This window comes from Desmodus rotundus, chromosome 1 (assembly GCF_022682495.2).
Source record: "Desmodus rotundus isolate HL8 chromosome 1, HLdesRot8A.1, whole genome shotgun sequence".
Lineage (NCBI taxonomy): Eukaryota > Metazoa > Chordata > Mammalia > Chiroptera > Phyllostomidae > Desmodus > Desmodus rotundus.
The window spans coordinates 98,135,761-98,159,172 of NC_071387.1; the positions used below are offsets into that span (position 1 = coordinate 98,135,761).

The 23,412-nt window shown below is 57.3% G+C and overlaps 2 protein-coding genes across 7 annotated transcripts in view; both read left to right on the forward strand.

Moving 5' to 3' along the window:
• Nucleotides 1-897: 897 nt before the first annotated feature.
• Nucleotides 898-17,082, forward strand: PIGQ (phosphatidylinositol glycan anchor biosynthesis class Q). 6 transcript variants are annotated; one of them, XM_045189682.3, is made up of 12 exons: nt 2,593-2,734; nt 3,940-4,284; nt 5,664-6,362; nt 8,329-8,460; nt 8,617-8,737; nt 10,680-10,854; nt 11,148-11,301; nt 11,443-11,554; nt 12,322-12,402; nt 13,021-13,135; nt 14,782-14,843; nt 15,657-17,082. In XM_045189682.3, the coding sequence occupies exons 3-12, from the start codon at nt 5,674-5,676 to the stop codon at nt 15,807-15,809; spliced, it is 1,794 nt and encodes a 597-aa protein (XP_045045617.1). In that variant the 5' UTR covers nt 2,593-2,734; nt 3,940-4,284; nt 5,664-5,673; the 3' UTR covers nt 15,810-17,082. The 6 variants fall into 6 exon arrangements, with proteins under 6 accessions (XP_045045616.1, XP_045045615.1, XP_045045617.1 ...); XM_045189681.2 differs by lacking the exons at nt 2,593-2,734; nt 3,940-4,284 and adding an exon at nt 898-1,032; XM_045189680.2 differs by lacking the exon at nt 3,940-4,284 and having other exon boundaries at nt 2,588-2,734.
• A 5,807-nt stretch (nt 17,083-22,889) lies between these two features.
• The window catches only part of RAB40C (RAB40C, member RAS oncogene family), a 33,364-nt gene continuing 32,841 nt past the window's right edge, over nt 22,890-23,412 (forward strand). Inside the window, exon 1 of the mRNA XM_053927497.2 lies at nt 22,890-23,337. The gene's annotated coding sequence lies outside the window, so the exon portion shown is untranslated. The remainder of the gene's footprint in view (nt 23,338-23,412) is intronic.

Sequence of the window (23,412 nt, forward strand, 5' to 3'; positions counted from 1 at the left end):
CTGCAAGAGAGAGCAAAAAGCCGCAAAAGGAAGGACCCAGCTAGAGTGCTCTCCCTCTGGGGAGCAGCCCACACCATTCCCTTCCCCTTCTTCTTCCCCCACTTCTTTCTTCACAGGCACGCTAAGGCAGTGGGCAGCAGCGGCAGCTTGTCCCTAGCTGATCCCCTGAACCTGTCCCTATGGCCCCTTTTCTCTGACTTCACAGTGAGCCCAGGCAGCCCTGACTAGGCTCTCCCATTGCTTCCTCTATGCTAGGCCCTTCCTTGTTTACTGTCCCCAGCTTTAATTAATGTATCCTCACAGTCACCTGGACTTGTGTTGTGAAATCTTTGCTACATGAAGTCAAGGACCCACACACTACAACTGGCCCTGGGCAGACCTGCTCAGGGCCTGGCCCCCGTCCGGTAACACCAGTACCTCTTGTATCTGTCCTGTCCAGGTGGGCTTAGATGCCAGCAGCCCCCTCACCTAGCGTAGGTCCGGTGCCTAGGTTCCCAGGCCACTGTGAGTAAAGCATTCAGGGGCTGGAGTCCTTCAGGGCTGCCAGACATGCCTTTCTGATCTGCACATTTGCTGAGAACCTACTGGGCCAGGCCCTGGGCTGGCCACCTGTCTTCCTCTTGGAAAGAATTCAGACTTTGTCAGAAGTCACAAATCAGCTGCCTCCCAGCCTCCAAAGTTGAGTCCTCTCCATGCCCCAGTTCACTGTTCCCCAGCACTCACTGCCCCCATGTCCACTCAGGCCCTGGACTGCTGGCTTACGGCCCAGGAGGCTCGAGCTTCGCGGCCAGCAGCTGAAGCCTGGAGATCTTTAGTGTGTTAGGCCAGCAGCCAGTACTTACCCAGGCAGGCTCTCCCGCCAGGTACCCCAGTCCCAGTATCATAATCAGTCACAGGCAGGCAGGGAGGGTGCGGCTGGGCTGGGTCAGGCTGGGCTGGGCGGCCTTGGCAAGGGTGCGGCCCTCACAGCCCCTCACCCTCAGAGACGCGTCAGGTTCCAAGCCTCCTGCAGCCTCTCTGGGCATAGCTGAGGTAAGGGGGAGGCAGAGGAAGGGCTACCCTGGAGGCCCCCTGGGGGCACCCTGGGGTGTCACATGGCTGGATTGGGAGCCTCCATGGCCCTGGCCACTTCTCTCATGTGAGACTGTCTCACGGGCTCTCTAATCATTCATTTTCTCCTCTGTAAACTAGGACTGAACAGCTCCAAGCTCATGGGTGGGGGTGCTGGGAGGGTTCCGGATGGTGGTCAAGTCTAGGAGAGCCTTCCTATGAGGACAGACTCCTGCTGCTTAAAAACAGCAGGGAGCCCTGGTCAGTGTGGCTCAGCTGGTTTCAGTGTCCCATACATCAAAAGGTTGTGGGTTCGATCCTAGGTTGGGATGCGTACAGGAGGCAGCAAATTGATGGTTCTCTCTCACGCCAATGTTTCTCTCTCTCTCTCTCTCTCCCTTCTTCTCTCTCTAAAATCAATAGATATTATTTTAAAAAATATTTTTTAAAGATTTTATTTATTTATTTTTAGAGAGGGGAAGGGAAGGAGAGAGAGAAACATCAATGTGTGGTTTCCTCTTGCGTGCCCCCTTCTGGGGACTTGGTTCACGACTCAGGCATGCGTCCTGACTGGGAATTGAACCAGTGACCCTTTGGTTCACAGGCTAGCACGCGATCCACTGAGCCACACCAGCCAGGGCTATTTTTAAAAATTAAAAAAAAAGAGAGCATGGAAATGAGACCCCAAAAGGGTGGGGAAGTGTGGGGTGACTCTGAGTCTGGTGCCTAGCCAGGCTCCTAGTCCCAGTGAGGGGTCTTCATCCAGAGGGGACAGTGCCTGGTCCTGACCCCGAGGGCCAATGAAGGGGAGATCCTGTCTATCACCAGGGCATTGGGGTCTGTGGTTTTTAGGCCATTCACCTCTGATACGTTTCCCTCTAAACATCCCAGCCCTGTTGGTGGGCGATTAAATGGGTCAGTGTAAAGTGTGTCCGGTAGGTGCTCAATAGTTGTTGCGGCTGTTAGGGTGATTGTTCCCCAGGGCAGGAGGGGCCAGGAGCTCCTCCTGATGAGCAGATGGCAGAAGCCTCTGGGCTGGTCCTCCAGGGCCCAACCATTTCCTAGTCCACCTGCTCCTGGGGCAAGGGGTGGGGGTCGGGATGGGATCTGGGGGCGAGCTTCTACAGAGACCAATGTGCTAAGGGAAGGGGCAGCCTGGGGCTTGGGCAGCTCTTTCTGGAATCACACGTAGGGCCTGGGGGCCCTTTCACTCTGGGAGAGTAGGGGCCCTTCAAAAGCCCGGGTTCTTCAGGTGAGGAAATCCCGGGGAGCTTTGGCACTGTGGGAAGGTGGAGGGACTACAAGGGAGGGGTGCTGGGGATGCTGCGGGTAGAATGGATGGGGGGACAAGGACACTGAGGGGAGCACAAAAATGCTGCATGGAGGGGCAAGGACCCTGCAGGGGTGGGTAACAAGGAGGCTGTGGCGGGATGAGGACGCTGCGCACGCCGGCCACGGGCTCCGGGAAAGGGAACTTTGCGTGCGCGGAACGCTCGGGCACGGCCGGCGGGCGGTCCGAGCGCCTTTGGGGGCCGGACCGTCGCGCGGCAACGTTAGGAGTCGGCGGAAGTGGGGCTCGCGACCCGCGGCACTGCCGCTGTTGTCCGCCCCTGCCGGTCTAACGCTGTCCCCAACCCCACCCCGAACCCGCCGCCCGAGGGCGCGCTTCCCCTGGGAGCAGCCGGTGAGCATTGGCGGGTAGAAGCGGCGTCCAAGTGGTGTGACCTTGGGGCGCCGCCCCTCCGGCCCCGGGCACCCGGCTGTGGGCCCCGACTCCCTGGCGGCGGCGGGACTGGGCTCAGGCGAGGGAAGGAAAGGTTATACCAGAGTCGTCTGCTCCCGGAGCCGGCGCATGCCTCTAGCCACTCGGAGCCTCTGTTTCCTCACCCGTAAAATGGGGACGCCACTGGCCACGGCCCACGGCTGGCCTGCCACTTAGGAGGGCAGGGAGCGGCCCCGCCAGCCCTTCCCCCGCTCTCCCCCACCCCAGGAGCGCGTTGTCCCAGACCCGGTGGATTTGTGGCAGGGCCGCGTGGGTTCTTTGGGCCAGGAGCCTGGTCCCAACACCCTGCAGAGTGAAGGGCACCTGGCTGGTTCCCTTTGACCCGCGCAACTTGGGCCCCGCTGTCGGAAGGACATTCAGGGTCCGAGGAACTTTATAGTTGTCCCTGACTGCAGTAAAGGGCAAAAAATAGAATCCATTCTTCTGAAATGAGAGGGGGGAAAGCACTGTTCACAAAGCATGAGGAAAAAAATGTTTTTTAAAACACAAACGACATGGGGTAAAAACTAATTGTGAGCTATTGAGGAGTAGTGACTGGGAGGCTTCACAGAGGAGGGTTTCAGCTAGTGAGATGTCCCTGGCCAGTCATATCTGGGCTTTTCCCTGGAATCAGTTCCTGCAGAGGATGAGAGGGAAGTACACCTCCCACTCCATAAGGTAGCCTGTTGGCCTGTGGTTCTGTGGGAAGGGGCGTCCAGGAGACCCTGACTGATCCAGGAATGTGTTGTTTCATAAGGGAAGTTGGTGTCATTCTTAACAGGGCTGGCTTTTCCAGGTGTATGTCCTTGTTCCCCCCCTTTTTTAATTTTTATTTTTATAAAATCACAGTCTTTAAAGATGTGCATGTTGCCCAAGTTGCTGCCCTGCTTTCTCCCGTCTGCACCTCTGCTATCGATCGCCTGCTCTTTCATCTCTGTTTGGCTGTGTGATGTGAGCAGACTTCTTTGTGTTCATCACTCCCAGAGGCTGAGGTGGGAGCAGGGATGGGAATTTGCCCCATAATCTGTTAAGAGTTCTTTCTCACTACCCCACGGATAAGAACATCATCTTCTGCCTTCTGCTGTTCCTTAGACATGAGGAGTTGCTTCTTTTTTCCTTTGTTTCAGTAAACTTTGTAGATGAAGCATAATGCGTACAAAGAGAGTGTACAACGCGACGAAGTTTCCCACAGTGAACGCCGTGTAACCAGCTTCCCCCAGAGCATCTATTCGTCATTAGGCCAGTTGTGCATTTGGGAGTCCTGCTGCTGCTGGACTCAGATGGACCCTTTTCAGCTGGAACCCACAGCTGTGAAAGATCCCTTCCCCAAGCTGGCTGGGAGAGACCTTCACCCTCCAGACCCAGGCTGGGCTGCCTGTGGGGGAGGAAAGCAGCTGCATCAGTGGCCTCTTAAGCCCTGGGCATTTCTGTCTGTGTGAGGCCTCCCAGTGCCCCCTGATCTTCAGGAAAAGGTTCCCTGTGCCTTCCACAATGTCATACTGCTCCAACATGTGTGTCTCTGTCCCGTTGTCCCCAAGGGGCTGGTGAGCATTGAGGCCTGGAGGCCCAGGCTCATTCCAAGGCCCTTGTTTCTCCCTCTTGCGTGAGCTCCAACTTGGGGATCTTAGCTCAAGGAGGCTGCTCTGCCCTTTATGCTGGTGAGGTGGGGCAGTCAGTGTCTGCGAATGGGCATGCCTCAAGATGAATTCCCTCAGTCCCTGCTGCGTGAGGTCCTGCTGCTTGTCTGGCCTCATCTGGGAGGGGCTCAGGTAGAAGAATGAGGTGCTTGCTGGGAAGCCCTCATCCCCAGTGAGGTTGCTTCTGGGCAAGTTAAGGCTTAGGATCCCGCAAAATTCAGGAATTGCCGCTGCTTGGGGGGGTCTGTGTGAGGGTAATGAGTGGCCAGGAAGGCTGGTGTCCCTCATCCTCAGAGAAGATGATGGTATCTCTTGATGCCCCAGGGCTGGTGAAGTTCTCCCCCTCCCACTTGTGGGTAGCTACCTGGATGGAAGATACATGCCAAAGGATGTGCTCAGCTGTGACAAGAGGAAACAGTCCTCTGTTGGGAGCCCTGCCATGGTGCTCCCAGGGCAGGTCAGGCCCAGCTGTAGGCTGCGGGCTCAGAGCGTGCGCCGAAGCCCCGTGAGAGCTGAGCGTGTTCTCTGAGCACTGAGGCCCCTCCAGGAGGCTCACTGGGCAGGGAGGTGGGCTTGGGTTAACAGGCATCTTTCTGGGCATCTGTACTGGTGCCCAAGCCACCAGCAGTGTGCATATGTCCGGTTTCCCTCAGCCCAGCAACAATTTCTTCCACTTTTCGCCTTTAGTTTTGCTAGCATAGTAAGTAAATCAAGGTTCTTCAGAGTGTTAATTTGCATTACTTTGTTATTGAGGCTGTACATTCTTCCATGTGCTACACATAAAAAAACTAACCAGTTTCTTTAAAAACAGAAGTTAAAACCTCTTGTTCATCTCCACACTCCTTGTGAGTAGTACCAAGAAGGCCATGTAACCTCACCCCTGTTTCAGCCTGCTCGTTTCCGAGATGGGGGAAAGCACTGACGTGCCTTGGGTGGGGATGGAGGGTGACTTGGGGGCTGTGCTTATGACGACAGCCCAGGGCAAAGTGAGAGCCCTGGGGAGATGGACAGCCAGGGACCCCCCACCCACCTCCATGACTGAACCCCAAACCTGGTCACCGCAACTATGTGGCCATGTGGGATGTGCCCATCAGGGTGTTTGTGCCACATGTAGGCTGTGGCCTGCAGCCACAGTGCTGCCAGCCACCCTGGGGTCATGTAGGCATAGTGGTGGTGGCAGCAGCTCTGAGTTAAGCCACTCCCCTCTCTTCCAGTGCCTCCAGCATGGTGCTTAAAGCTTTCTTCCCCACATGCTGCGCCTCAGCAGACAGCGGCCTACTGGTCGGACGATGGGTCCCGGAGCAGAGCAGCGCCGTGGTCCTGGCTGTGGTGCACTTTCCCTTCATCCCCATCCAGGTCAAGGAGCTTTTGGCCCAGGTGCAGCAGGCCAGCCAAGTAGGTGTGGCCGTGCTGGGTACCTGGTGCCACCATCAGCAGGAGCCTGAGGAGAGCCTGGGCCACTTCCTGGAGGGCCTGGGTGCCATCTTCTCCCACAAGCCTTGGCTCCAGCTATGCCGGGAGAGGGACAGCAAGTTCTGGAGCTGCAAGGCCACCCATCAGCAGGTGCCAGCCTCCCCTGGTGCCCACAGTGAGGACCAGGTCATGCTCATCTTCTATGACCAGCGCAAGGTGCTGCTATCCCAGCTGCACCCGCCTGCAGCCCAGCCTGATCACCAGGCTGGAGATGCCACCACCAGTGCTCGTGGCTTGGCTGCTGTCTTTGACACAGTGGCACGAAGCAAGGCACTCTTCCGAAGTGACCGGTTTGATGAGGGCCTCGTGCGGCTGAGCCACTGGCAGTCGGAGGGTGTGGAAGCCAGCATCCTTGTGGAGCTGGCCAAGCAGGCCTCGGGGCCTGTCTGCTTGCTGCTGGCCTGCCTGCTGTCGTTCCTCTCAGCTGCCAGCACCTGCCGGTAGGTGCCCCTGGGGCTGGGGTGGGAGGGAGTCAAACTCCTGAGTCCTAGGCCACCCCCTCAGGGCATAGGCCCAGATGAGCCCTCCTCAGGCTCATAGCTACCCCCCACACCTCAGCTCTTTCATACTCCCACCCCTGGTATTTCAGAGGACGTCCTGAGCGGGGCTGTTCTGGTGGCCCTCACTCCTGAGGAAGAGCCAGGCTTCCTGGCAACCTCAGCGCTTGCGTAGGCCCCACCGAGTAGGCCCCACCAAGTAGGCCCCACCAAGTACTGGGTGAACCTCAGACGGCTCCAGCCCACGAGAGGGAGCGGAGGTGATGGGCACGGGGACGTGGGGTAGTTGCTGGCCGACAGCTGATGTTCGCCTTGCTTGGGTGTGGTTTGTCCTCCTGAACACTCGTAGGCCCGCCCGCTTCCTTGGCCCGGGCACCCATAGGAGGACGGGCAGCCCTGGAGGCTGTGGGCCTGCACCCGTTCACTGACAGCCATGGGTGTGGGGTGGTGGTCCCCAGCCTTGACTGCTTTCTAGAATCACCTGGAACACTCCTGGCTACAGGCCTGGCCAAGGGATTTGCAAAAGCCCCCGAGGGCTCTGGGAAATGCTGGGGGCAGCACCAGGGTGTCTGGCTGGGCTGTAGGGACCCCTCTTTCTGTGAGAAGCCATCTCCCTGCTGGGGAGCAGCTGTGCTACACTCTCAGGCACTCTCTTCCTTAGGTCCAGGGTTCCAGTTGTCTGGTTTGGGCACTGGCCTTGCCTGCTCACCAGGGCAAGGGCCCTTGGTAGCTGAGTGTGGGCATGCCTTGGGTGGTGGGGGCTGCAGGGGATGGGTGGCTTGTAGAGTTCCATGACTCCTTTGGAATGAAGTATGTCAAAGCATATCTGAGCCTAGGTACAGTTTTGGGGGAAGAAGGTTCTTAGATTTTATCAGCTTTCAAAGGAGCAGGAAAAGTTAAGAACTGCTCACGCGCCCTGAATACTGATTCGCCCGTCCGTCGGGGCTGGTCGGTGACCGGCGGTGGTTGTCAGCACAGCGGTGTTCACGCGTCACAGCTGTCACTGCAGTAATGAAGCCGCTGGTTTCCCCAGGGCAGGCCCAGGGGTGCTGTGGGGGCCCAGGCTGCCCAGGGCTGGTCTTACACTGGAGGGGCCGCTGTGCAGCTAGTGTGAGGCTACCTGCCACTTGATTGGAGTTGGTCGGGGAGGGGTGTATGCTGAACGTGTTTTCTTTCTCTCTCTCTCTCTCTCTCCCTCCCTCCCTTTCTTTCTTTCTTTTCATTTCTTGGCATCATTTTAAAGCTGTTTGGTTGGAGACGAAGCTTTTAAACTTTTCTAAGTCTAGACCTCTTTCTTCCCAACAATCTAAGTGCTTGCTGGTTGGTGGCTCTGCACTTAGCACAAGCCCTTCATGTCCCCTGCGGGCAGCACGGTCGTGAGCGGAAAGGGGCTCTGGGCACGGCTGAGTTGCAGTGCAGCGCTCTCTTCGTCTTTGCTTGCAAGCTGCCCGCCCCCCCAACATTTGGATGGCTGGGGAAGCATCTGAGTGCGTCCTTTGCCTGGAGGGAAATCAGTCTCATTGGACAGCCAGGCCAGCCCAGAGACCCTTGAAGAAGGTCACCCATCCAACACAGCAAGGGGCTGGGTGGTGAGACAGCACATTCTGTCCCTACTAAGGTGGCATGGGGTCAGCACTTTGTGCGATGGTTGGTCTCCCAGTTAATGGTCATGAATGTACCACGAGCCCCACTGGGCTGCTCTTTGGGCCTTCTCACCTGTGTTCCCGCCCTGCTGAGTTCAGGGGTGTGGCCATCAGTGTTTGGAGCCGTTAGGGACTGGCTGAGCCTGGCCTGGCACTTCCCGTCTGCACAGTGAGGGTTGTTGGCACACGGAGGCAGCCCTTGCTCCCTGGTAGGTGGGAGAGCTCCAGGAGGAGTTGAAGGCCCATCCATCTCTGCTCCTTCACAGGGTGTTCAAGCTGTGGCCGCTGTCCTTCATCTGCAGCAAGCTCTCCACCTGTGAGCAGCTCAGGCACCGGCTGGAGCAACTCACACTCATCTTCAGCACCCAGAAAGCCGAGAACCCCTCCCAGCTGATGAGGTTCGGGACCTGCCCTGGGTCTGCTCTGCACCAGCCAGATGCATCATAGGCCACGCCCCTTCTCCCCACCCCCTTTTCCGCACCAGACCCATCCTTGCTGACCCTGTCTAGCCAGGCCGTACTCACCGCCCACTCCTGTTGGACCCCTTCTTCCAGGAAGGCCAACATGCTTGTCTCCGTGCTCCTTGATGTGGCCCTAGGCCTTGTGCTGTTGTCCTGGCTCCACAGGAAAGACCGCATTGGGCAGCTGGCTGATGCCCTAGTCCCTGTGGCTGATGTGAGTTGGATGGGGTGGAGCCAGGTCTGGACTCCAGCACCTGTTTCCTGTGGTGGGGGTGGGGCCCTTCCCCGGGGTCAGCAGAGGCCCCTGCACCAGCCAGAGCAGCTCTTCCCCTCCACTTTTTGTGGCCATGGGAACAGCCCTTAGCACTGACCCTGAGAGCTTCAGAGGCTTGGGTCTGCCAGGTGCCCGCACTCCCAAGCTGGGTCACACTGCAGCTCCTGGCTTCCACCTTGTTTTCCTGAAGGTGGTTGTGTATGGGCGCCATCCTGTGGTCGAGGCTTTTAGTGGGAACCCACCTCCCCCCACCCAGCCTAGTGTCACATTATCCCCATTGCCTCCCCCGTGCGTGACTCTTTCTGCTCTCCTGGCTGGCCTTTAAAGGCTTGGCACCTCTCCTCAGTCAGCATCATGGGAACCTTCCATGTGTCCGGGGCTGTCTGTGCGATTGAGCTCTGGCCTCCCACCTTTCAGTGGTCACATCGCTCCCAGCGTTGGTTCTGTAGTTCCTGTGCTGAGAGTCGGATGCCAGCTCATCTGCTGTGCTCCTGGACTTGCCTTGCACACATGGGCAACATTTCCAGGGCCCGGGTGCCACCCCCTCCTCCCTGCCGTGTCACCCTTTCCTGCATGCGGCTTCTCTGCCTCCCTTCCTCAGAGCCAAAGGCCCTGTCACTTGTGTTGGAAGCTGGTTTTCTTGCTTAAGGCAGTCTCTCTGACCCCTCAGGCTACCCACAGGCCACTTCAGGGACCTCTTGTGGTCGAGTGGCTGAGGCTTGACTGGGTGGTCTGTATGGGCTTAGCCCCTACTGGCCGTGACACTGTCCAGCCATGGGTGCTTCCTGGGCCTACTTGTGGCCAGGTCAGACTCTGGACAGGAGCCCTCACAGGCTGAGAGTGTCCATGGCTTCTCGGCATGGCCCAGCTGAGAGGAAGGAGGAAGGAGAGTCTGGGGGCTGGGAAAGGGGCTTGGCTGCCTCGCCGCCTCCTCTGTACTGTGCCTGTGGCCAACTTCACCCTAGACCTCTCTTCTGCAAAACTGCTCAGAAATATAAATATTTAATTTAAAAATGAAAGCCTCTTCCTGCTGCCAAGCTCTTATCCTTTAAATATTAAATAAGCTCTCTTTATAAAGAATGTTCTGTTCCCCTCCTCATTGCTCCTGCCGTGGCGAAGGCCTTCATGCAGGGCTGGGAGAGGCCTGCGAGGTGAGTGGGTGGGGGTGGTGGCAGACCTCTGACTGTGAGGCAGGGCCGCCACTCCTGTGGCCTCAGCGTTAGTGATGAGGCTGTGAGTCCTCAGGGCCTGCCCACTGTGGCCGGCCTGGCACATGGACACTGGCTTCTTCCTCAGGCAGCTGGGACAGTGGTCAGCCTCCCTGCCTGCTGGTGAGGCTGCCTGTGCTGCCTCTGGCCTTCATGCAACATTGATTTGACTCTGAGTTCCCCTCTGTAATTCCCTCTAGGTGGCACTCCTGCCCTCCTACCTACTACCTGGGCCCCTGATGGGCTTGACACCCTCACCCTCACCTGAGGTCATCCACCTAGGGCAGGCCCAGGCCTCTGCTGTGGCAGATGGTGGGGTGGGTCCTTGCCGGAGGAAGCCCGGGCAGGCCCATGGGTTCCCCCTGTGGGCCTGGGTCTGTCCCACATCCTGGAGCCTGGGGCCAAGGGTTCCTGTGGCTGTAGTGGCCAGGGTGGTGAGATGGGGGAAGGACGTTTTATTTGGAGGTTGACTCTCATCAGGGGCTATCTGTCTAGAGGGCCATGGGCAGATTGTCAGCATTGTAGGTTGTGCCTCTCTGCCCCATGTCCCAGAACATGTATGGGGAGGGGCTCCGTGGCCAGACAAGTATGGGAAACCCCATGTGCCGGTCATGACTGGAGACGGCAGTCCAGATACCTGGAGGAGGAAGCCCAGTCTCTTTTGCTGTGCACAGATGGGCCGGCCCAGTTTATGGACAACACGCCCCTCTGTGTCCTCCCAGCGAGTGGCCGAGGAGCTCCAGCATCTGCTGCAGTGGCTGATGGGTGCCCCTGCTGGGCTCAAGATGAACCGGGCACTGGACCAGGTGTTAGGCCGCTTCTTCCTGTACCACATCCACTTGTGGATCAGTGAGTGCTGTGGGTGGGTGGGCCAAGGTGCTTCCCAGCGAGCCCTGACTTGGCTCCTAAAGCGTGGGCAGTGGGGCCCAGACCTGGCACCATCCCCTTGGTCCCTCCTTGCCTTCCTTGTGTCCATTGTGCACGGGGCCTTCCTGTGGTCGGCTGGCTGCTCTACTGGAGGATGGCCAGTGGCATAGCCTGTCACTCAGTTTTCTAGCAACCTCAGGTACCATCCTCAGTGAGGACTTGGGGGGACCAGGACCTCCTGAGCACCCCCTCAGGGCTGACCCCCCTCCTGCCAGGCTACATCCACCTCATGTCCCCCTTCATCGAGCGAATCCTGTGGCACGTGGGCCTCTCAGCCTGCCTAGGCCTCACAGTTGCCCTGTCCATCCTGTCGGACATCATCGCCCTTCTCACCTTCCACATCTACTGCTTCTATGTCTATGGTGCCAGGTGGGTGTGTGCTCCCAACCCCTACAGGCCGGCCCGGTGCGGCCCTCCACGCCCTGGGCGCCACAGACAGGCTTCCTGGACTGAGTTGCTGTGGGGCGGGTGGCGCCCGGGCTGGGCCCTGATAGCACCTGTGTCCTGTAGGCTCTACTGCCTGAAGATCTGTGGCCTGTCCTCACTCTGGCGCCTGTTTCGGGGGAAGAAGTGGAATGTTCTGCGCCAGCGGGTGGACTCCTGCTCTTACGACCTGGACCAGGTATTGGAACCACTGCACGGGGTGGGGGGCGCCCTGGCCCCAACTGGCCAGTGTGACCTCCCAGTTCCAGGGCAACAGACCCTGCTGAGTGGGCCTGGCCGGTGTAGCTGCTCGGGCACCGTGGGGGCAGCCGCTCTCCTGTCCTGAAGCTCACTTGCTGCAGCGGAGTCTGCAAGGGACAGGGCCAGTGTGGGGCCCTTAGTGCAGAACTTTGCCCCAGGTGGAAGGTGGACCCTGCTTTCAAGAGGCCACTGGGCCTCAGGTCAGCGGGCACTAGAAGTGACTTTGGCAGTGGGCCCTGAGGATGACCCAGGAGGGGGCCTAAGGTGGCCCAGGCACAGGGCCTGGCACTGGCTGTCCTGTTCGCTTGCTCACACCTAACATGTGGGCCCTGCGTGGTGCCCTCTAGGCACATTTTTTTGTTTTGTTCTGCCTTTGTTTTTGCCTGATTTTCACAACCCTTTGGTGTTTGGTGCATGTGGCTGTACACCCTGTTGGCTGGTCCTCTCTCCTCCTCCCCCATCCCCCAGGTGTCACTGGTTCTGGAGGGCACACAGTTGTTCCCCTCCCAGTACTGGACAGGACTGTCATGAGTGGGCTTTCCAATTTGTCTTAGGAGGCCAGTGTCCCATCAGCAGGCATCCCCGCTTTGTGCTCAGTTACAGGACAGGCTTGGTGGGGACGGGGGCAGGGGTGTGGCCAGTGCTGGTGGGGCTGTCCTCAGCGTGTGGTCCGGCTGATGCTGAAGGTGCCTTTTCTCCTGGCAGTTGTTCATCGGGACGCTGCTCTTCACCGTCCTGGTCTTCCTGCTGCCCACCACGGCCCTGTACTACCTGGTGTTCACCCTGGTGAGCCATGGGGGACTCTGGGCGTGACGCCCGACTGAGGGGCCTTACCCACAGTGCTCCTACAGGTCGCTGCTAGCTGTGCTTGCCAGTCTGGCAGTTTGGGGCAGGCCATCCACTGCTGCAGGCCACGTGGGGTATGGCTGTTCTAGACTCTCGGGGCAGTGTGTGCTGGCAGTGAGTGGGTAGGGGCCCTACCCTGGGAGAGTACCACCCACTGCTCTGGGACACTCAGCTGGGTACAGGGAGGGCAGGACCCATGGTGGGTGGGTCATAGTGGTGGTCTCCCCTTAGTGCCTGGCATGGAGGTAGGGGCTCAGATAGAAGGAGGGGAACAGCACCTAAGTAGCTTGGGCCGAGGAGCCAGTGACTCATTTTTCTGGATCAGAGCATCATTTCCTGTGATCTTGTGGGAGGACCAAGCACTCTTGCCTGCTGCTTTCCTGCCTCTTCATGCTCAGCCCTCCTCAGGGTGGGATCCGTGCTCTCCCATGATCTCCCAAGGCTCCAGTCACCCTTCATTGTGGCCCGGGACCCATCAGGCTACTCTGCTTCTGGGCATGGCAGCGTGGCTCTGGCCTGGTCCCAGCTCAGAGGCCCTGAGCACTGTCTGTGCTGCAGCTCCGGCTCCTGGTGGTCACTGTGCAGGGCCTGATCCATCTACTCGTGGATCTTATCAACTCCCTACCGCTGTACGCACTCGGCCTCCGGCTCTGCCGGCCCTACAGACTCGCAGGTAGGTCTGTGTGCTGCGTGGACAGGCACACACTGGTGGGCCCTGGAGAAGCACCAACTGCACCACGCGTGCCTCCTGCCTGGAGGCGGTGGTGTGCACAGGGCGGGTGGGCAGGGAAGACAGAGACGCCTGGTCCCCGGGCATCTGCACTGAGCTGGACGTGGAGGGCCCAGTTAGGGCTCGGGTTCAGAAGCCGTAGAGATGACCCTTCTTTGTTTTCACCTTTTTCTGTGACAACCGTGAATATCTGCCCTGAGGTCTGTCCACGGTGGTATAGGTGGTAGCTGAATGTGGCTCAGGGAAGATGTGTCCCTGTGTGGTTGTGTGAGGCTGTGTGTGCCTGCTGGTGTCCCTCAACTTTGGAGGCAGCAGGCCTGGGTGGAGGACACCGGGCTGGCCAGACCTGTATGACAGGGGTGCCCCCCGCGCTGTACCCAGCACACCACTAATTGTTGGGCCAGCACTCCGCATCCCTGCCACCTCCGGCCATCCCCTGTGCAGGTGGCTGCCTGTTTTTGCACGCTGACACTAACCATTCTGTTGGCCACATGCCCCTAAGGGGAGGCTGCCCTACTTCAGACCTCGGAAGGCCCACCTAACCGGTCCCAGGGCTGTGGGTTGGTGTAGTGACTTTGAACATATTGGGAAACTTGGAAGGTTCCAGCACAGCCCCTGTCTGGCAGCTGTTCAGATGGCCCCTGAGGTGATCACAATGCCCAGGAGGCCCTGCACCCAGTTTGTAACCGGACAGCTTGGGGCACACCCCAGAGCTCATGGTGGCTGCTCCCAGACAGCCCTGAGCCAGAGGGCCTGAATGTGGTTTTCTACGGGCTTTGGGCCTAACGTCTGCTGCCGAACACCCTCACAGCCTCTTTCCAAGGCACTCTCCCCACTCGTGGCCAGGCCCGGGACCCATCCACTGTGCTGCCTGAGTTCACTCAGCCCCCAGTCTCCACCCACACCTCAGAATGCTTGGACAATGCAAGTGGAGAGCCTGAGACTCGCACCCTCCTCCCCCATACGCTGGCTCGCTGCCAGAGCAGAGTTGTTTTAACTTCACATGAAAGGCCACAGATGCCGCTGCCTCCTCTCTTCTTCCCTGAGTTTGCCTTGGGCCTCTTCATCAAATGATAATTAGCTCCTATTTCTCTTTTCAAAAAACCTTCGGCCTGGGAATTCCCAGGCTTGGGGGCCCAGACTGCAGGCCAGGGGCGCGGTGGGTCCTAGTCGGCCACGCACACAGAATTTGGGAGACATGTAGCTGCCAGGAGGGCAGCCGCCACCCAGCAAGTGCCCAGTGGCTCCGTGGGAAAACCCAAGCCTTGTTCGGAAAGCAGCACAGACTGTGCCCCACCACCCAGCTGCTTGTCCCTGCCGGCCAGACATTCAGCCTGTTCCTTTCAGTGGGGTTGTACAGGAGGCTTTGCTCTCTGCCCAGCAGCCCATTCGAAGTTGCAGACGGGAAGGATGGGAGGGGTGGAAGGCCCAGGTAGCCTCTGAGTGCCACCCAGAGATGAAGGGGCTGTCACTGCCAGAGCCCCTTTGGCCACGCTGCCTCTGCTGACACACAGAGCAGGAGGACTAATGGGACTGCTGGGCTCTGGGGGCCATTCCTCTCCCTCACGGACACCTTGTTCTCCCTCCAGCTGGTGTGAAGTTTCGAGTCCTGGAGCATGAGGCTGGGAGGCCCCTCCGTCTCCTGATGCAGGTAAGGCGTCCGCGCACCCCTAATGCTACTGCCTATGGACAGATCCTCCCCCCGCCCCGGCCATGATACTGCTCATGTTCCTGGGCAGCTGGGATCAGGCTCTTCCATGCCACCCTGGGTTGGGAACATCACGGGCCTAGGGTAAGGGACAAGCAGAAGGGCCCAGCAGAGCTGACAGGTGGGGCCCAAGGGGAGATTCTCCCACCCCCAAGGCCTCTGGGCACCATGACCATCTCTGCCTGGGATCTTCCCCAGCAGAGCCCCTGGACGGGACCCCCTGCACTGTCAAATATCCAGCGCGCCTGCCTGCTTGTCCCTGGGTTCCCGAATCCTGCCCTGAGCCCTGAGAGCTTTTGTTCCAGGTAGAATAGCACAGATTTGGCGAAAGTCAGGACACACATTGTTCTCTGTTGGACGCCTTTATTTGAAAAAGGTCTTGGGGCCTCCAGCCTTCAGGAGGGAGCAGGCTATTTGCTGGGTGACCCCCCTGGGTGACTCACTGGGTGCCAGTGTTAAGTCTAGGTGGGCGGGTTGGCTTGAGGGTCACTGGGGGAGGTCAGATGCCCAGGGGTCTGCAGTCTGCCAGCCCAGCCCGCTGCTCCTCCCTGTAGCCTGCTCAGAGCAGATCATTCCCTCCTGAGCTGCTCATCCTGCCCCATGGACCACTGGTGAGAGCCCAGCTGGCACAGAGCTGGCCTTGGCACGCAATTGTTTAGCCCAGGGACCTCCCCACAAGGGTTTTTGAGGCCCAGAGACCTCAAGCCCCAGGAGTTGGGGCTTTGCTCAGGCTGACTGCTGCTGTTCTGCTTTCAGATAAACCCCCTGCCCTACAATCGCGTGGTACACACCTACCGCCTCCCCAGCTGTGGCTGCCACCCCAAGCACTCCTGGGGCTCCTTGTGCCGCAAGCTATTCTTCGGGGAGCTCATCTACCCCTGGAGGCAGAGGGGGGACAAACAGGACTGAGGGGTCCCAGCCACCAGCCCACTCTGCACCATTGCACGACCACAGTCAGCCCTCTACCCTGGGGTGGTGTTGACTGTCAGGCAGCACGTGGCCCTTCACTCTGACTTTCCTGCCCCCAGTTGTCTGGGACCACCGCAGGCCTTGCCTGTCGCATATCCTCCCAACTACCAGGTGGAATTTGAGGCCATGGGGTGGCGGGCAGGAGGATGCCGGGGTGGGGGTGCCCAGCGAGATCAGCCTGCCCGTGCACTGTAACAGCGCTGTTTGCCTCGGGGCCCGCTTGCTCTGTGTCATGATGACGCCATTAGCCCAGTCCCTCCACCCCTGCGCCTGCCCAGGAGCCCCCCTGCCTGGGAGGGGTTTGCAGGGCCCCACCTCTGCCCACCATGTCCTTTCCTAGTGGGGTGAGCTGACATGTCTCCCTGGGCACTCCATGGTGGCTCAACCTTGTCATGGGGTGGAGGGACTCCTCCCAGGTGGCACTCAACAGTTCTTGAGGCTCTGACTCTCAAGCATCTCCTTCCTTGGGGCTTTTTCTGCAGATGCACTTCTGGGTCCCCAATATATCCCAGCTGCCTCAGTGGGGCAGTGGCCAGCCAATGTGGGGGATCCAAGCAACTGCTGACCCCTGGCCCAAACCGGCATCCCCAGTGAGGCAGTGCCCCCCACACCCTGAATTGCACAGGGTTACTTGTGATGGATGCTTCTGGGGAAATTGCTATGCAGGGGAAGCCACTCACATCCTTTGGAATTCCCCGTGTGAAGCCAGGGTATATGGGGTGCTTTGCTAGAAGCTGAGTTCGCACCCACCTGGCTGCCCAGTTCCTGCCCCATGCTCCTGCAGAACAGCCCTCTTGGCTAAATCTCCCATCTCCCCTTACTAGTTTCTTAACAAAGCAGACAGGTCCTGGGCAGATGCTTCTGTGCCCCTCCGGGGAGGGCCTGACACTCAGACCGCACCTGCCTGCTGGCTGGCTGCGGGGTCTGTGTGACTGTGAGTCACAGAATCCCCAGGGTGAGGAAGCCTGAAGGTGTGGTGGCATCACGTGCAGTTTGTCATCTTGGAGTTGCAACTTCGTGCCATAGTTGGGGGGGGGGGGGGGGGAGGGCGGTGCTCCCTGTCCATTGTGGGGCATGCAGAACTGTTCACTTCTGCTTCCCACACTCCTTGGCTGCAGACCACAGAGGGGGGTTGCAGGGGGAGTCCCCACCATCTGGTGGGACCAGTCCTGGCTCCGCTTTTCTCTGCTGTGACATTAAAGCCTTCCGTGTATTTGAGTGTGACATTGCCTTTTCATCGCCCCAAGTGCAATGGGAGCGGGGGATCCCCTTCTCCTGGCGTGGTGGGACAGCTGGTCCCCACTGTTTATTCTGAGATAACTACCACATCTCTTCTGATGATACCAAGATTGGGGGCACTGGGCACCCTGTCTCCTGGAGCAGGTCTGGTGGGTGGGTGTGTAGGCTCTGGCTCCTTGAAGATGTCCTAGTGTGGGTGGGTGGACCCAGGGCCACTTGCTTTCCGGTGTCAGCCTTGTTCTTGTATGGAGGGTCTCCCAGGCCAGGGGTGCAGGCCCTCCTGCGGTTGAGGGGGGAGCCACGCCTGGCTCTGATGAATATATCACCACCTGAAACTCAAGGACTCTTCACAGGCACTCCTTGACTGTCCTATAGCCTCCAAAAATCTTCCGGTGGCAGCCTCTGCTGCTGTTGTCCTGACTGAGGAGGGGCTGGCCCAGAGGTCACTCAGCAACTCGTAGGCCTGCACTGCCACCCACAGTGGGCCCTGCACGTCCTGGTGGGCAGGGACAGCGCCTGCAGCGCCTGCTGAAAATGGCCTCTACACCTGTATTTCTGGAATTTGCTGAATTATCTCCCCACCTTCCCTGGCCGACCTGCTCATCCTTTGCCCACTTTTGCCCTCTACCCCTCCTGTTGGGGCCCCTGTCAGGGGAGGGTGCTGCTGCTTGGCTCAGACCACTATAACATGGTGGCCATGCCACAGGTCGGCCTGGCAGCTGCGGCCCTCTGTGCCAGGTTTCCTGAATGACAGCTCTGGTGCCAGGCCTGGTTCTTGCCAGACACGCACAGAGAGGTTTCTGGCTCTGTCCACCTGTGGGACTTCAGTGGGGCCTCTCCATGGCACCAAACCTGGGCCAGGGCATCCAGAGCAACTGAAACTTTTGTGGGTGCTCGAGAGAGCCTCTGTCCAGAGCTTCAGGGCCAAGGTCCATTTGCCCTATTGGTTAAACCCCAGATGTTTCTTAGAGGGGAGGGCCTGGGGTACAGCAAGAGAACAGTGGGTCTCCTGGAGAGGGGGCAAAGATACCCCAGACCTCTCCCCTTGTACCCCCACTCCATACCTGAACAGAGGCTTTGTCTGGGGGCCTGTCCCTATCTTGCCCAGAGCCAGGGGGCGTGGGAACCACAAGGGAGAAGGTTCCCAGACCTCCTCAACTGCTTAGCACAGTGCCTGAGCACAGCTGACCCAGGACCTGCAACCAGAAGGCTATGTGAGCTGCCTTGTCCTTGGCCTGAGGTCCCTTAGCGACTAGAATACTGTCTTGTCCCCTCGTCAGTCCCCAGTTCAGGCCTGGCACTCAGCCCCAGGACGACCCTGCACAAGGGTATGCTGCTGAGCAGGAAGGCAGCTACTCTCTCCATAAGGCCTCCTGGGCACCAGGGAGTGGCACCCCTCTGACAACCCTCCTTCAACTGGGCCCTGCTGCCTCAGACTCTATGGGTTCCTGTGGCGCCTTTTTGCTCTGTAGCTGGGTGTCTGAGATGTAGGATCCCAGCAAAGAACCAGAAGGCCCTGCCAGGGGGTCACCCAGTCCTGCTCCCAGAATCACACCCCATGAACAGGCTCCCAACCTGCGATGGCTGCGCCTGCTCCACAGGCTGTGCGGGGAAAGGCCCAGTCAGAAAATGTGCATGCCGCCCTGGCTGGTGTAGCTCGGTTGGTTGGAGCTTCGTCCCGTGGTCCCATGGACTGAAGGGTCATAGGTTTGATTCCCAGTCATGGCACATGCCTGGGTTTGGACGTGTGAGAGAGGCAGCTGATGGATGTTTCTCACAATGTTTGTCTCCCTTCCTCCCTCCCTCCCTTCCCCTCTCTCTAAGAGCCATGAAAAAAAAATGTCCTTGTGTGAGGGGAAAAAAACTTAACACCACAGTGCTTCCCCTGGAGAGGGGACTGGGTGACTTCAGAGCAGGGAGCGGGCAGGGCCATGGCAGAGGTAGGCTCAAGGCTGGGCAGAGACTCCTTACCTGATGACCCCAAGGGCCCTACCTGACCTGCCAGTGGTCACTGCTCAGTCCCTAGCCCCTCCGGGGACTCAGTGCCCCACCCCTGACCAGCTGAGGGCCAACAAGACTGCTGGCTGTTTCTGTAAACATTGTGTTGTGGGCGGGTGCGCCCTTTCTGTAAACATGGGAGGCACTGCTGTAATCTGACATCCAGGGAACAGCCATTCCTGGGGGAGGGGGCATGGCCTGAGGAAATGCACAAGCAGGACCACCAAGGTTCCTAGTGACCCTGCCCATCCCTGGCTAGCCTCTGCCCTCGTGTCCCAGCTTCCTGCTTCCCCAAAGGGCCTGGAGGATACCTGGATACCCTCTCACTGAAGGCAGAGAGGAAGGCCCAGGATCTCATCAGGTTCTGCCCACCTAACAAAGGGACCTGCCCCTTACGAAGTCTCCCCAGGCAGCACGCCGACAGGAAAAGGAAGCATCCGTGTGGCCTGCTGTGCAGTAAAGGCTGTCTTCAGCTTCAGGATGGGAGGTCACGCAGCGTGGTGCTGCCCATGAAGGGGATTGCTCTCTGTAAAGACCACCTACAGCCAAAGGCATGGTACAGATGCAGTGACCCCTTGGAAGGAGAGTTCCTACTGCCCATTCCTCGCCTGCTGGGAGGAATGCCAGCCAGCCTGCCCTCGGTGCAGCGCACTGGGGCCTGGGTTACTGTGTTGTTCCTGCTGTACAGATCTGATTTTTAGGAAGCCCAAACTCTCGTGTGGCTTCTGCCTAGCACACTCCACTCTGTGCCTGGTCTAGTAAGGGCTGCATTTGGCTCCGTTTTGACAACTTTTATTATGTTTTTAAACAGCTATATTGAGGGCATGTTTTACGTATCATAAAATTCACCCATTGTGAGTGCACAATTGAATGATTTGTAGTAACTTTACCAAGTAATATGACCATCATTGATTTTAGGACTTTTGTCACCCCAGAAAGAAACCCATACCCCTTAAGCAGTCACTCACCATTTCTCCCTACCCCAGGCCCTGGTGACCACTAATCTACTTTCTGTCTCTGGTTTTGCCTATGCTGGAAGTTTCATATAAACGGAATGTAGCATTTAACAGTATTTCATTCCTTTTTATGGATGAATATAGTCTTGTGGATAAACCACATTTTGTTCATCCACTGATGTGCCTGCTTCCCACGTGGGTGCTGTCTGCACCTTATGTCGCTCACCTGGTTAGCTGAGTAGCTCCCCGTCAGTTCCCTGATGCCCACCGTCGCTACCGTGCTGCAAGGAAGTTCTCTGAGCTCCTTTCTAAGGACTTCTTCATACTAAATCAGATGTGGAATTATTAGCCAGTCCAACTTACCTCCCTGAGAGCTGTTCCCCACATCCTGGCCCACAAGAGATTTTGCCACTCTGATGGGTGAAAAGAGTATTATTTTGCTTTAATTTCCATTTCACAGAGTGAAACTTATGTTCACACATGTTCACAGGCTTTTCATACTTCTTTGCCCGTTAAGAAAAATAACCCTGGCTTCCAGTCAGGAGGGAGGTGTGGGCAGACACGCTTCGCCTCCTTGCACAACCATAGATGGATCACAACTGACCTCAAAATAAAAAACACCCAGAACTGCCAGAATAGTGAACTGTATGGAAGTCTGACAACCAAGGACTTAAGCCATATTCATCCAGAAGAGTAGGAGGGAGCCAGGGAGCCAGGGTGGGGAGGAAGTGGTGCGACGCAGGCGGTGGAGCAGCAGCTGGTGGTGGATCAGGCAGTCTCACGTTCACGTGTGGTGGAGAAAAATTGGGAGGGACACCTTGGGAGTGAGTGATCCCAGCCCAGCTCCAGGCCAGACCGCACAGCCCAGGGTTCCAGCGCCGGGAAATAAAGCCTCATAACTTCTGGCTGTGAAAACCAGTGGGGCTTGGGGTGGCAGAAGAAACTGCCAGTCTCAGGAGAGCCCATTTAAAGGGTCCGCACAGTCCTAGAAGTACGGTAACCCACCCATTCTTGGGAACCACCACCAGGGTAGCAGCTAGAGGGTTGGCAGTCACATACAGGAAGAGGATGAAGTGACTGAAAATAGAGTGAGTGCCAAGCAAGCCTCTAGCAGCCAGACAGTGGCACTGTCCTCTCTCCGACCCCTCCCCAAAGTACAGAGCCACAAAGCAGTGAAGTGCATTACCCTACCCTGGCAAATACCTAAGGCTCCACCCCATACAACTTAACAGATGTGCTAAGACAGGGAGTCAAAGCAGCTCTACCTAGTACACAGAAACAAACACAGGGAGGCTGCCGAATTGAGGAGACAAAGAAATATGGCCCAAATGAAAGAACAAAACGAAGCCCAGAAAAAGAACTAAGCAAAATAGAGATAGCCAGCCTATCAGATGCAAGTTTAAAACACTGGTGATAAGAATGCTCAGAGAACTTACTGAGAACGCCAGAAGCATAAGGGAAGAAATGGAGGCTACATTAAGTGAAACAGAAAAATGTGTCTCAGGGTAGGGTAATGTTCCACAGGGAACCCACAGTGAAGGGAAGGAAGCCAGGATTCAAACCAATGACTTGGAACAGAAGGAATAAATAAACAATCAACCAGGAGAGAATAAAGAAACAAGAATTCAAAAAAAGTATAGTCTAAGGAGCCTCTGGGCCATCTCCAAATGTACCAACATCTGAATCACAGGGGTGCCAGAAGGAGAAGAGGAAGAGCAAGAAATTGAAAACTTATTTGAAAAAATAACGAAAGAAAACTTCCCTAATTTGGTGAAAGAAAGACATACAAGTCTGGGAAGCACAGAGAGTCCCAAACAAGTTGGACCCAAAGTGGACCACACCAACACACATCATAATTAAAATGCCAAAGTTCAAAGATAAAAAAGTATCTTAAAAGCAGCAAGAGAAAAGAAGAGAGTTACCTACAAAGGAGGGCCCATAAGATTGTCAGCTGATTTCTCAAAAAAACTTGCCAGGCAGTAAGGGACAGGCAGGAAGTAGTCAAAGTGATGAAAAGGAAGGAGCTACAACCAAATATTACTCTATCCAACAAAGCTATCATTTAGAATTGAAGGGCAGATAAAAGTGTTTCCCATACAAGGTAAAGCTAAGGAGTTCATCATCACCAGGCCCTTATTTTTTGAAATGATAAATGACTTAAGAAAAAGAAGATCAAAACTATGAACAGTAAAATGACAACAAACTCATAACTATCAACAACTGAATCTAAAAAACAATAAGTAAACAACTAGAATAGGAAGAGAATCATGGATATGGAGATCATTTGGAGCGCTGTCAATGGGTAGGGGGAAGGGGAAGAACAGGGGAAATGGTACAGGGAATAAGAAGCATAATTGGTAGGTACAAAATAGGGGGAGGTTAAGAATAGTATAGGAAATGGAGAAGCCAAGGAACTTATATGCACAACCCATGGACATAAACTAAGGGGGGGGGGGGCATTGCTGGAGGGAAGGGGATATTGGGCAGAGGGGGAAAAATTGGGACAACTGTAATAGCATAATCAAGAAAATATACTTTAAAAAAAGGAAAAGAAAAATAACCCATGCATCCTGTAAACAACCCCAAAGTCACTTCCTCCTGGAGGCCTCCATAGTCAAGCCTCAGAGCCCCACGTCCTGCCTCGCCTTGTGGGCCCTCCTGAATCCCCTCACCTAGCCTGACCCGGACTCGACTGGACATCTTGGCCCCGCCCCAGGCACTTGGGGGCAGAGCCCTGTCACTCTGCCACTGAAGCCTGTGCTGCGGTCACCTCTGTCGGCTGAAGCGGCACCCACCTGCAGAGCCACCGTAGTTCTAGAACGTTAAGACTTCACAGCCACGCGCCGTGGCCTACAGCCTTGCCCAGGGCAAAGGGCCTAAGCCCCGGCCTGCACGCCGGGGAAGCTCTCTTAACTCGCTCAGAGTGGCCTCCCGCACAGTCCCAGCTAGCCACAGCCCGGACCCAACCGCAGCCCCCTGGACCCCGCCCCCTTCTGGAAGGGGAAGCTCAGTCTCTCCCGGATCCCCAGCGCCGATTGGCTGCCTTTGCCCCCGTCACGCCCCCGTCGCGGGAGGTCGGCTTCCGCAAGCGCAGTTCCAGGGGGCCGTCCGCTCTCTGGGGTCTTTGCGGAAGCCTCCGGCCGCAGCTTACTAGGGGTTTAGTCCTCCTGGCCACAGCTGCATCACCTCACCACGGGGACAGCCACCAGCCAGCTCCCGTCTACCGGAAGGAAGGGGGCGTATGCAAACAACCTGGAGTTACAAGCCCCTGATTGGTAAGCGTATAGGGAAAGCGGTGGGAAATAGGAGGTGGGCTTAGAAGGCCATGATCGACGTGCTGATGGTCCAGT

Coding starts and splice junctions, on each gene's coding strand:
- PIGQ (XM_053927474.2), top strand. CDS start 4,707: ATGAGTGGCCAGGAAGGCTGGTGTCCCTCATCCTCAGAGAAGATGATG. Junction 6,363..8,328: donor TCAGCTGCCAGCACCTGCCG/GTAGGTGCCCCT, acceptor GCTCCTTCACAG/GGTGTTCAAGCTGTGGCCGC. Junction 11,555..12,321: donor GCTCTTACGACCTGGACCAG/GTATTGGAACCA, acceptor TTCTCCTGGCAG/TTGTTCATCGGGACGCTGCT.